This window comes from Montipora foliosa, chromosome 13, assembly GCF_036669935.1.
Source record: "Montipora foliosa isolate CH-2021 chromosome 13, ASM3666993v2, whole genome shotgun sequence".
Taxonomy (NCBI): Eukaryota; Metazoa; Cnidaria; class Anthozoa; order Scleractinia; family Acroporidae; genus Montipora; species Montipora foliosa.
The window spans coordinates 39,480,978-39,493,477 of record NC_090881.1 but is presented as its reverse complement, the minus strand read 5'-3'; the positions used below and the strand labels follow the sequence as shown (position 1 = coordinate 39,493,477).

Here is a 12,500-nt window from a genome sequence, read left to right as displayed (position 1 = left end):
GGCCTAACGTTGAGCCAATTTCAATACAATATAACAACAGACTTAACTGATTAGAGTGTAATGTAAAGTGCTAGTTTTCTACCCCATATGAATCATGTGAGCGTTAGCCCTACTAATGGAAATGGACCCACACAAGGACAGAGAAAAACTCTGATCAAGGTGGGAATTGAACACACGACCTTCAGGTTACGTCACCGCCGCTCTACCGACTGAGCTACAAGGTCAGACGGGAGCAGGCCGTGGGAACTGAAGATGTTAAAGTCACGGCAATGAACATGTACAAGTACAAGGAAGGGTTACGTTTTTGCAAACGGCCGTGTAGCACTTATATTTCAACAGACTTAACTGATTAGAGTGTAATTTAAAGTGCTAGTTTTCTACCCCATATGCAGCATGTGAGCGTTAGCCCTACTAATGGAAATGGGCCCACACAAGGACAGAGGAAAACTCTGACCAGGGTGGGAGTACATCCTGTTTACCAGGGTGGGAGTACATCCTGTTGATTAAGATTCAAGTCTACAATTGGTTAAGTATCGCTCTCCTCGCCTACGGTGTTTCCGTAGTTTACAACTATTTATCCGGAGAAATCCTCGGCTATTCCTACGTCATAGTTTTGTTTTCATACACAAAATTAAAGATGGCGGATTTCAATTTTAAAATGTCCATTGTTAAAGCGCTATTGTTTGCCGGTTTTCACTGTCACACCATCATGAAAACCATTCAACAAATAAAGTCAAGAATTGAAGAGACAAATGAAGATGAATATTCAAACAGTATCGCAAAGATTCAGGTCTGAGAGAAGTGTCTTACTCAAATTTATAAGGCTTTATATGGAGACGCCATGTTTGTCTCCCTCTGAGGGGCACAAATATGGCGGCCGGAAGCTAACAAGAACATACGTCATCGCGTTTTGGTACTAAAATCCTGTAATCTTCTGAGAGCTAATAAAGATCCACATGAGTACTTCTTTCCATACAAGGGCTGTTCAGATTGCGAAATCTCAGTGGATAAGTCACTTTTTTGAACCAACGTGATAGCATTCTCGGCCGCCATTTTAATATCGTGTCACGCAAAAGCTCAGAAATTCAACCTTGCTCTATCAAAGGACGAAAAACCCTATCAATCTGAAATTTTGTAAAGAGATAAGTCTTCAGCTGTTCTAATAACTACCTAAAACAAAATCTCAAAAGGATTGATAATTCCTTATTTTTTTATTTTGATGACGTCACGTGAAAACCAAGAATTGTTGGAGTAACGCTTTAAATACTAAGTGCTTGCTACTTTTTGTACTTTTTTGGCGATAAACGGTCGGCAGCACTTGGCTTCACCGTATAAGCAGTTCTCATTGAAACATCTGCGGTTTTGGGTCAATGTGGGCTCAGGTTTGGGCATCACGTGACAAATGTCAACGGCTTGTGTTCGGGGAGCGACCAAGATGGTTCAAGTCTGGTAGATTTATCATTTTATAAGTGATTTTCAGGCCATCTTCCGACTTCGTCTACAGAAGCCCCCAGCCTGGCATCATTAAGCTGGAATGTGGGAAAAGGAAAGCCTTTAAAAGAAAACGGAGGTGAGAGATGGTTTCATGTAGACTGGACCCCTAAAATGCTTTGCTGTAAACATGGCCGTTCAAGTTGTCTCTCTGGCCTTTTTGAGGACGAATTCCAAGACCTACCGATACAATCGAGGCTCATCATTGATATTTCAGACTGTGACAAATGTTATACCAATCAGTCGATGCTATGAACACAGTATCACAACGTTTTGACTTAATAAGCTTAACCCATTCATACCTCAAACGCCCTAGGACGCCCCTCATTGACGAGTAAAATCGTCTGGCATTAGACAGAGGCAGGCAGACCAGGAGGCAGTGTGGCCAAGTGGTTAGGGCGCTTGCCTTGAAATCCGGGGATCCCGGGTTCAAGACTCGCTCAGACCACTTGTTGAATTTGATCCTGGTAGTCCCTGGTTCAACGTCCCAGCTGCACTTGTAAATAGCCAACTGGTTTGCCTCCGGCCAGTTGGGATTCTTAACAGTTGTTGTTGTTGTTATTCTGTTCTGCCGTTTCGTTGTTTCATTGGCCCTGAAAAACCCCTATGGGGAGCGGTCAATTAAAGTATGTATTGCATTGTATTGTATTGTATTGTATCAGAGTAAAATCTATTAAGTCTCACTCTCAGGGGTCAATAGGTTAATGGGGACATGCTTGACTGCGTTTAACTCAAAGCAAATATTGAAAGCAGTATCGGTATTTTCTACACTTACATGCGATGTTGGTGCGTAAAGGGTTACATACATTAAGCCCAAATCAGTGGTCAAGTATGGCAACACACGTTTCGATTTTTCAAATCAGGGAAACCGTACTTTCCCTTTAAATTAAATGGTGTTTAATTAAGTATGACCAGGGAGGCCTAAATGGTGACTCTCATACTTACAAAGTGATACACAAGCTGGAACGACTTACTCCACGTCAGCTGGTTTCGTGACCCCTGGAATGAGAAAAATTAAAAGAGCAATCCTCATGATTTCAATACCAGATAGGGGATTGCTTAGACATTAAGATTTTCTCCAACCCTTCGCTGATTGTTCCGTGCATTATTGCTACAGATTTCCTGTAAAAGATACCATACATGTGTAACTGGCAAAAGTAAACCAAAACGTCTAGTCCATCGGTACACACTACATTTCACGGAATTCTTCATCTCGTTCACAGTGTTCGACACTAACGTAAGACTTGGCGATCAGAATTTTTGTTCGACTAATATTTGTGGAACGATTTGATTTGAAACGAAGAAAAACACTAGTAATAGTAGTCACCGCAAACACGATAAAAAAATAACGTTACATCTCTTTGCTGCAATTTATTCCTCTGTTAAAAAATATATTGGTACAAACCACAAAACAGATTGGAAGGAACATGTTCGTAACCGCGATCTTTCTCCGCGCAAAAAGAATGGGTGTTACAATGGAACCCAGTTTTCCCACGGCCAAATACGCTACGATACTGCTTTGATATCGAACAAGCTCACAAGAACAGTCTACCTTAGTTCACGCTATTTCAACCAGCTTTGAAAGACTTGAAGACCATACTATTGGACAAATAGCATTTAATTCAAAACCAACCTAATGTCAGAGAGATATTCAAGGAATCTCCCTTGATCTCTTATAGGAAAGGAAAATCGCTTAAAGATATGCTTGTCAAAGCCTAACTGTCAAGGCTACTAGAACACCATGGTCACAGAGCAGGAGTCGTGCTGGTCTGTCAAACCCATTTTACACACATTTTACACAAAATTGACATTTTTACAAGCCTCCTTTGAGTTTTAATGAGCAACAGGTCTTTAGAAGGTAGGCAACCGAAAAAAAAAAAAAAAACAATGGGAAATAAAAAAAAACAACAAAAAAACAAAACAAAACTGGTTGTCCAAAGGGCAAATTGGTAAGAAAGTAAGTGTCGAACACTGCCGTTCAAAAAAAAAATATATATTCCATGTTCACTTTCTAACACAGACAATAATCCTGCGAAGGAAAAGTACTTGCCACGTGTGATTCTACAGTGAGAAATGAAATGCAATTTCTTTCAAATCACTTTCAAAACTGAACTGAAAAAACATGCTTTGGTATAGGAACTTGACGATTGGCCGATATGCCGGCTTTCGGATAGACCAGTCACAAGGGGTCTTCTTACATTGTACAAGTGCTGCTTGTTAAAAAAAACGAGAAAAAGTTACCACACTTTACAGATGTACTGAACCCTGCATGTGCCTTAGAATATAATTAATAACAAACAAAAGCTTTTGAATTTTTTTTAAGTTTGGCCAACTAATAACTATACAAAATTTTGATCAATTGCAGAGGATTGAAGAATATTATTATTAACTATGAATCTTACAGGTATACTACTACTAAACCTTTTTAAGGAGTATCGTTATTTGGTATCTATTGAATGCCCTCGAACCAAATGAAGAGTCATGACATTTGTGAAGATTTTTTTGTCGTGTATGAATACATTTGTGGCTGCCTCTCTTCATCTACATGTACAATGTAGGTGAATAAATACAGTTCAGCAACTTACTTCTGGGGGTAACCGCGCAATGGACTGGCACCCCTTCCAGGGGAAGTCGTAATACTCTCAGATGATTTATGTTACAGACACTAAGATAAGCTGAGAGTGGCCGACTGAGTCCCCACTAAGGGTTCCTGTGTGACTTTGCCTTCGATGCATCAAAATAATTATACATATTTGTATGCCTTAAATCAGCCTCGACAAAGTGCTCAAGTTTTAAGTGTAGGGATGGCATTTTGGCCAGTTCTGTAAGTGACGTTTTAAAAGCCAGGACGACCTGCAAACACTCACCACCACAACATTATCACAAAACCACAACTGTTATGTCTCAAGAACAAAGAATTCCTCATGGGTCATGCAACAAAAAGTCGGCATCACTTACTCAGTTTTTGACATTTTGGTGCTTTTCCAATGACACCTGCCTTGCTACTGAAAGCAGTCACGCCTGCGCATATCTCTGTTTCTCTTGGGAAATTGTCACCTTTAACCATTACCAGCGTGTTGTAGTGAATCTCCAGCGATGTTGTTGCTCCTATTACAGAATCTCCTTTAATGCCACTTCCGTTAACATTCACCACATAGTATTCTGCACCAGCCAATGGCTTCCATTCCAACTTTGCTGGTTTCTCAGGTGTTCCATCAATGCCCCTTAGGGTAACCTCACCTGGAACTGATAAAAGTCAATAAACAATAATTGTTATCTACTGGTAAATATTCTGGTTTTTATGAAGTGACTAAATGGTGGAATGGGGTTTGTCCTTATCTTTCATCTCACCGATTCTAGACTACATGGAAACAGAGGAAGTGTAACTTAGGTGAACTTTTTCGAATTACACATACTTTCCATGACAATAATAAAGTATTTGGCTAAATACAGTGTATATAGTTACAAGTGGAAAGTTGCAAACTAACAAGTTCTTTGTTCTATGTCAGTAATCAATTCCATAGAGATAATGAAAAACCTAATTTGCTTTAAACACACACATGAATATGCTTCTACTGCTACTATGTGTGTGTTGGAAGTAAAAGTAAATTACCGGGAGAAGAAGAAGAAGAAAACAGAGAAAGAGAAGGAGGAGAAGGAGAAGGAGAAGGAGGAGGAGGAGAAGGAGAAGGAAAAGGAGAAGAAGAAGAAGAAGGAAAAGGAGAAGAAGAAGAAGAAGAAGAAGAAGAAGAAGAAGAAGAAGGAAAAGGAGAAGAAGAAGAAGAAGAAGAAGGAGAAGGAGACGAAGACGAACACGAAGATGAAGACGAAGACGAACACGAAGACGAAGACGAAGACGAAGACGAAGACGAAGACGAGGACGAGGACGAAGACGAGGACGAGGATGAAGACGAGGACGAAGACGAAGAAGATCGTTTCCCGTACTTCCTGGTTCCTTTAGTGTTTTCGTTGCAGATAGGCACGTATTAGGTGGCGTAAAGTTATTAGACTGAAATCAATGTGCTTAAGGATTCACTGCTGATAAAATTCAAGTCGAACCAGGAAAGAGCCTTGTCGCCGAGAAATCCGGAAAATCCCCGTGTACCGTGCATGCCGAAAAATGATTGGAATGAAATCAATGACATTAAGGAATGATATATACACATGAAACATGACCACTGATAAAACTCAAGCCGAACCAGGGAAGAAGCTTGTGTCCGGGAAATCCGGCAAATCCGCGTTTTCCGTGCATGCCAAAAAAAGTGATTTCACTGAAATCAATGGAATTAAGGATTAACTGCTGATAAAACTCAAGTCGAACCAGGAAAGAGTCTTCTCACCGAGAAATACGGAAAATCCGCGTTTACTGTGCATGCGGAAAAATGACTGGAATGACATCAATGGCATTAAGGAATGACCGCTGATAATACTCAAGCTGAACCAGGGAAAAGCCTTGTGTCCGGGAAATCCGGAAACTCCGGAAAATCCGCCTTTTCCGTGCATACTGAAAAGTTGTTGGAATGAAATCAAAGGCATTAAGGAATGACTGCTGCTAAAATTTTTATCAGCGGTTGTTCCTTAATAACATTGATTTCAGTCCAATGACTTTTTGGCATGCACGGAAAAGGCAGATTTTCCGGATTTCCCGGGCACAAGGCTCTTTCCTGGTTCAGCTTGAGTTCTGTCAGCGGTCATTCCCTAATAACATTGATTTCAGTCTAATGACTTTTTGGCATGCACGGAAAACGTGGATTTTTCGGATTTCCCGGCAACAAGGCTCTTCCCTGGTTCGACTTGAGTTTTATCAGCGGTCAAGCCTTGATGTCATTGATTTTAGTCAAACAGCTTTTCGGCATGCACGGAAAACGTGGATTTTCCGGATTTCCCAGCAACAAGGCTCTTCCCTGGTTCGACTTGAGTTTTATCAGCGGTCACTCCTTAATAACATTGATTTCAGTTCAATGACTTTTTGGCATGTACAGAAAACGCGGATTTTCCGGATTTCCCGGGCACAAGTTTTTTTCCTGGTTTGGCTTGAGTTTTATCAGCAGTCAAGCCTTCATGTTACGATTTCAGTCAAACAGCTTTCGGCATGCACGGAAAACGCGGATTTTCCAGATCTCCCGGACACGTGGTGCTTCACTCTTTTAGCTTAATTTTTGCAGCAGTGAAGCAGAAATACACTAGATTTTAGTCAAACAATTTTTCAACATACGCAGAAAAGGACGGTTTTTGCGGACACAGTTACTTGTTAGTTGCTTGTTAGGACGAACAGTGTAACTCATTTTAATTGATCACAGAAATTTTGCTCTTTTGCATCGATGTCATGTTCGTTGCCAGAGATCTGATAACTTTTCAATATCCAGTAACACGTTTCTAAGATTACAAGCATGTGTCACTGAGCCTGATCTCAGTGACGTGAACAAAGGAGGAAGGATTGCCATAAGCAACATCCTAAATGCATTCCTGTTAAAATTTAGTCCTAAATCACTGCACAAAATGTGTCAGGTTTCCCGGTTGTTCCCGTGAATTATTGTCAACAAAGAGAGTAATTACCCGTTTAGGATAACAGCCTTGATTGCATTGTTTGTGCTTTGGATTTCCTTGATTAGATGGCAAGTTTATCTCGGTTAAGTGTTAAAATCGCAAAAGCCATGCTGGGTCAACAGGAGTGGCGCCACTGAGTAAACAAGCCAAGCGATCGTATTGATGTTGTGTTTCATTGACTTGATCTGTTATTCCTTTGGATTTCCCGTAGGAAACACCATCATTGTGCGGGATTGGTAGTCAAACGTACAAAAATAGAAACGCCCCTTTTCACACCCATTCGACAGTCACATGATGTGTGACACCTATTTGACCACAAGTTGCAAGTGAACACATGACAAAGAAATAGTAAACTCTTGTGCATCGTTGATCATTATTATCACGGGCAGCGCTTTCAAATTTATTCGTTAACATTTCACTGCTTTGATCCACTATATAAGAGATGCAACCATCTTACAACATCTGTGCTACAGGAGAAAATGCAGCGCACAAGACAACTGTGCCGACAGCTAAATAGTGAAGGGATAAAGAGCGCTGCACTGTGTTATCTCTTATCAGTTATCAGCGGAAGGTGCAGCATCATAAGCGCAAAATGTATTTTTAAAGTAAAAGATAAAGATTTGGGCAGGGCGTGGACAATCCTCCGGTCAGTGTACAAGATGGCGGCGTTTTTGAATGTGGACCAAAAATTTGCAGTTTTTCAACGTTAACTTTTATGTTTTCATGTTCTATATTGACGTTTTTGTTGTTTTTGTATTTATTCATCGTTATGTCAAACGTAACAGTGGAAAAGTTCGAAGAAATTCTCAAAGAGAAGCTACGGAAGGTGATTCAACCTCTGAGTAAACAGATCGAAGATGCTATGCAATCAGTGAACGCACTCAACACTAAATATGACCAAATTGTTAAAACACTGAAAGATCTCGACAAAGCTAAGGATAAACAGATCGTAGAAAATGCAAGCCTCAAAGCGGAGATACTCAAGTCTTCAAACAAAGTAAAGTTTCTCAAGAAATCTCTCAACGATCTGGAGCAATACACGAGAAGAGATTGCCTGGAAGTTCGAGGTATACCTCTGCCCTCCACACCGACGGATTTGGACCAAACTGATGAAGTTGTATTACAAATTGCAGAAAAGATTAGTGTACCTATGAAAAAGAGTGACATATCTATAAGTCATCGAATTCCCAGCAGAAAGCAATTTATTGATGATGGAATTCCCATACCTCCGGCAATTATCGTCAAATTTGTGAAACCTGAGATAAGAGAAAACCTATACCGAGCAAGGAAGAATTTGAAGTCTATTTCTACATTTGACCTTGGCTACTCTGTGGCAAACAAGATTTACGTTAATAAAAGCCTGGCTGAAAAGAACAAGGAAATTTTCAAACTTTGTTTGCAATGCAAAAGAGATTTCAGCTATAAGTTCCTTTGGACCAATGCAGGCAGGATCTTCCTAAGGAAGAATTTGAGCTCTCCTGTGATACCTGTCAGCTGTACAGAGGATGTACCTAAGAGATAAGTACTATTGATTCACACTGTGATAGGTGTCCAGGTAGAGACTCATCCCCTGGTGTCCACAGTAATGACAGCTATACCTCATTGCCTTGCTTGAATATTTCTGCCTCAGTTACTAATATACCCCACCTCACAAATTTAGATACTGACCTTCACATGCCTTCAGACCCAAATTTTAATTATTTTAGTACACATGATTTCCATGTAAATAAGGACATCTCGGATTGTTTCTGTAATAAATTGCAATATAAGACGTATTCAAGCAAACAAAGATAACCTTATGAATATGCTGTCTGAATTGTACTTTCCCATGTCACTAATAGGTCTCACTGAAACCAAACTAAAGATTGATCAAGAAGAAATATTAAATATAAATATTCCAGGCTATACCTATTTATCTCAACCCAGCTTATCTAATGCTGGTGGAGTGGGAGTTTTTGATAAGAATGGCATAAGTTATAGCTGTCGTGAAGATCTTCCTTCGGTTAAGGAAGGTTATGAATCCTTATGGATTGAAATCCAAAATGATGCTGAACATAATACTATTTGTGGAATTATATACAGACATCCTAATGGTAACTTAGATAGTTTCATGACTCACATAAACACAGTGATTGAAAAGATTCATTACAAAAACAAATACTGTGTCATACTAGGGGTTTTCAATTTAGATCTCCTCAAGTTTGAGACACATTCTGGTACAAATGATTTTTTAAATCTTGGTTTCATCATATTTCCAGCCCCAAATTTTGCAACCAACCAGGATTACTGATCATTCAGCGACACTTATTGATAATATTTTCTTTAACTCTCTAGAACATTTTACAATTAGTGGTAATTTAATTTATGATCTAACTGATCACTTGCCAAACTTTCTTGTTGTCAGTAGATTCTTTTCTTTGCCTGAAAATGTTAAGATTTTTAAAAGAGATTACTCACATTTTGATGAGCAAGCCCTACTTGACATCCAATCAACAGACTGGGATTTATTATTCAACTGTAATTCTGATCCAAGCTGTATGTTTGATACTTTTTATAGTAAAATATCAGAGTTTATTGATATACACATTCCACTAAAACAATTGTCCAAGAAAGAGTCTCAATTTAAAACCAAGCTATGGATTACTTCTGCAATTAGAACCTCAATTAAAATAAAAAATAAGCTTTACAAGAAATTCCTTAAGACCAAATCATCTTATTACCAGACTAAATTCAAAGTTTATAGAAATAAATTAAATCATCTCATTAAAATTAGTTAAAGAAAGTATTATAATGACTATTTTTCAATACATTTGAATGATGGTAAGAGAATTTGGAAGGGGATAAAGCAAATTATCCGAACAACCCCACAGGAAAGACAGGCTATTAGCAAAGTTGTTTTGAATGATATCGAAATAACAGATCCTACATCAATTGCAAACGCTTTTAATAATTATTTCGCCAACATTGGCAGTGATTTGGCAAGTGCTATTCCTTAAGTGTCATCAATTCTGCCTACGAGTGGATGTCACCTCCTCCTCGAGATAGCTTTTTTTTGTCTCCTATTACTCCTGAGGAAATAGAAACTGAAATATCAAACCTAAAGATTGGTAAAGCAGTAGGTCCTTCTACTATACCAGTTTCAATCTTTAAAATTCTTAAAGGTGCTCTGTCAGAACCTTTACAAATGATCTTTAATGCCTCATTCTTCACTGGCATTGTTCCTGAGAGGTTCAAACTACAGTCCCGGACAAAATTGTTGAAACACTTTACAATACCTTTCCCTCCCACAATGTTGTTTTGGCAAATGGGCTCAGAAACTCGCGTTAAAACAACATTGTGAGGGGAGAGTGAGCTGCGAAAGCTTCAGATCTGTATAGTCGTGTACTGTTCCAACGAATTTTGTCAGACTGTATTTGTGAGGAATTTAAACTATTTATAGGACGCGCTGACCGGGTCATAAGTGACACAACTTTACAGTAGCCTTCATAACCGGTACAATAGCGCTGCGTAACGTTTTTATTCGTAACTGAGTTTGATGTACAGTGTTCGAATTTCTTTTGGTATATATCCACAATGATAAAAGAAGCGAAATTGTTTAGATTTAGCTAAGAGAGTCATGATCTGAAATATGGTTTTTCTTGCTGCCCTTGATAGCGTGACAAGGGCACGAGCGTATTTGTTTTATCTCGCATTGAAAGGTTTTCTCTTCGTAAAGCAGCTAAAATGTGCTACATTTCTCCTAAAAGCGCTTGGAGATTAATCAGTGACGAATTTCCTGGAACGGAAAGCAGATACAAAGGTTTAACAGTTAAGAGAAAACCTATCGAGCCATTGTTTAACAGAGGACGCCCATGGAAGTTAAAGAAGGCAAGGGAGGCCCACAAGAGCGAAGAAGGCGGGGTTTCCACAATTGCTGTGTTTGCGAGAAACGTTTGTCGCTTTCTAACTTCTAAAGGAAAATACTACCTACAATCAACAAAAAAGGACTTTCGACTTCTTGGATGTGCTAAAAAGATTAAGATTTGCGCTAAAAATGAGATGACAACATACTGAATATATGGGGACGAAGGATCTTGCCTTTTACCTTGATGTAGTTTCCTTCAGGAGGTCGTATAGAATACTAACTGATGCAGTAATTTATATAACATGACGATGTATCGCCAACTGTCAAATGTTGTTATGGCTTAAAATTAGTTCGCACATATATGTATTTCCCCGGCCCATTGTTTCGAGAGTAAAACTTCGTAAGACTCGGAAATTTTAAAAGAATACTTTTTATGTTAGTACAGTTTTTATTTTATAACTCTTCGACAATTTCTGTCGGTAAGAGACATGGAAATGCAGGAAACACAAGTTATAGTTAACAAAAACACGAATTTCGCACAAGGATAGAAACTTACGACACGTGATGTAAAACTTGTCTACTTTAGTTCATTGCGTGAGCAACTTTGTACCCAAAATGGTGACACGCAGTTTGAAAACGTTACAGTATTAGACGGTTTCTACCAACAGTTTTTTCATAACAACTCCATTGTAGGCTAATTTGATATCGCTTAACATTTTTTCGAGTCTAATTTCACTAGACAAAACCAACAAGAGAAGAAAACCACGACATTTTGTTAGTGTGCACGAGTCACCACTGTATTAATTAAATTTACCAGGATATTTTTTCTCAGTGCATTGACAACGTCACCATGCACATTTGCCTCAAAAATGGCTATTTTCCCTACTATAGTGTCCAACACAATCGATTCACCTTCTGTGTTTACTGCCCTTTCTGACTATTTTATCATCGTGGTTCAATTGTGCATATTTCTCACCAAAAAAGCTTTCTTAAAAATGGTGACTCGTTGAATTACAGATGCACGCTAATTAACTTTGTGAGAAGATCAAGGCCGCACAAAACGGGAGCATGGGGAAATACACTGTTGTTCTTCTTCGGGAATTTGTGCCGCATGAAATGAATGAAAAGACTTTCGACCAGCAAACGCTCCTCTAACAAAGATGAACTCTTCCTTGCTGGTGCAAAATATTGGAGAATCGGGTGAAAAGTCAACATCCTGTGCGGAAGGTGTTTTTAGTGTAGGTAAATGAACTTTGTGGCCTTCCAAAAGAAGTGAAAAATCGTGCCGTGCGTTAATTTAGGGACGCCAACGAACGTCATTTGAGAAAATCACTTCATCGCTGTCAGTACTGACAGTATCAACCAAAGCGATCGTGATCGTACCAGGATTACAAAACGCTTCGAAAACAGAGTTTACAGGGTTTATAAAGTGTTTTGCCACAAACAGCAACCCCTGTTAACAGGATATTACGATATTTTCCTTCCTGCAATAAAACTCGAACGGTCCCTGCAAATTCATCCTGGTTTAGGTCGTTCCTAAGCAGAACATGCTCAGCCACAGTCAACCTTCTATGAAATGACTTTTTTTTGGAACGAGAAACAACCAACTAAATTCGAA

General features: G+C 39.1%; 1 protein-coding gene and 1 pseudogene across 1 annotated transcript in view; one reads left to right on the top strand and one right to left on the bottom strand.

Moving 5' to 3' along the window:
- Positions 1 to 12,500, bottom strand: part of LOC137983220 (uncharacterized) — a 93,311-nt gene that overhangs the window by 5,022 nt on the left and 75,789 nt on the right. Inside the window, exons 5-6 of the mRNA XM_068830417.1 lie at positions 4,450 to 4,737; positions 2,437 to 2,490 (exon numbers count right to left, since the gene is read on the bottom strand). Coding sequence (XP_068686518.1) covers positions 2,462 to 2,490; positions 4,450 to 4,737 — 317 coding nt within the window. The 3' untranslated portion in view covers positions 2,437 to 2,461. The remainder of the gene's footprint in view (positions 1 to 2,436; positions 2,491 to 4,449; positions 4,738 to 12,500) is intronic.
- The window catches only part of LOC137983491 (uncharacterized), a 7,369-nt pseudogene continuing 3,711 nt past the window's right edge, over positions 8,843 to 12,500 (top strand).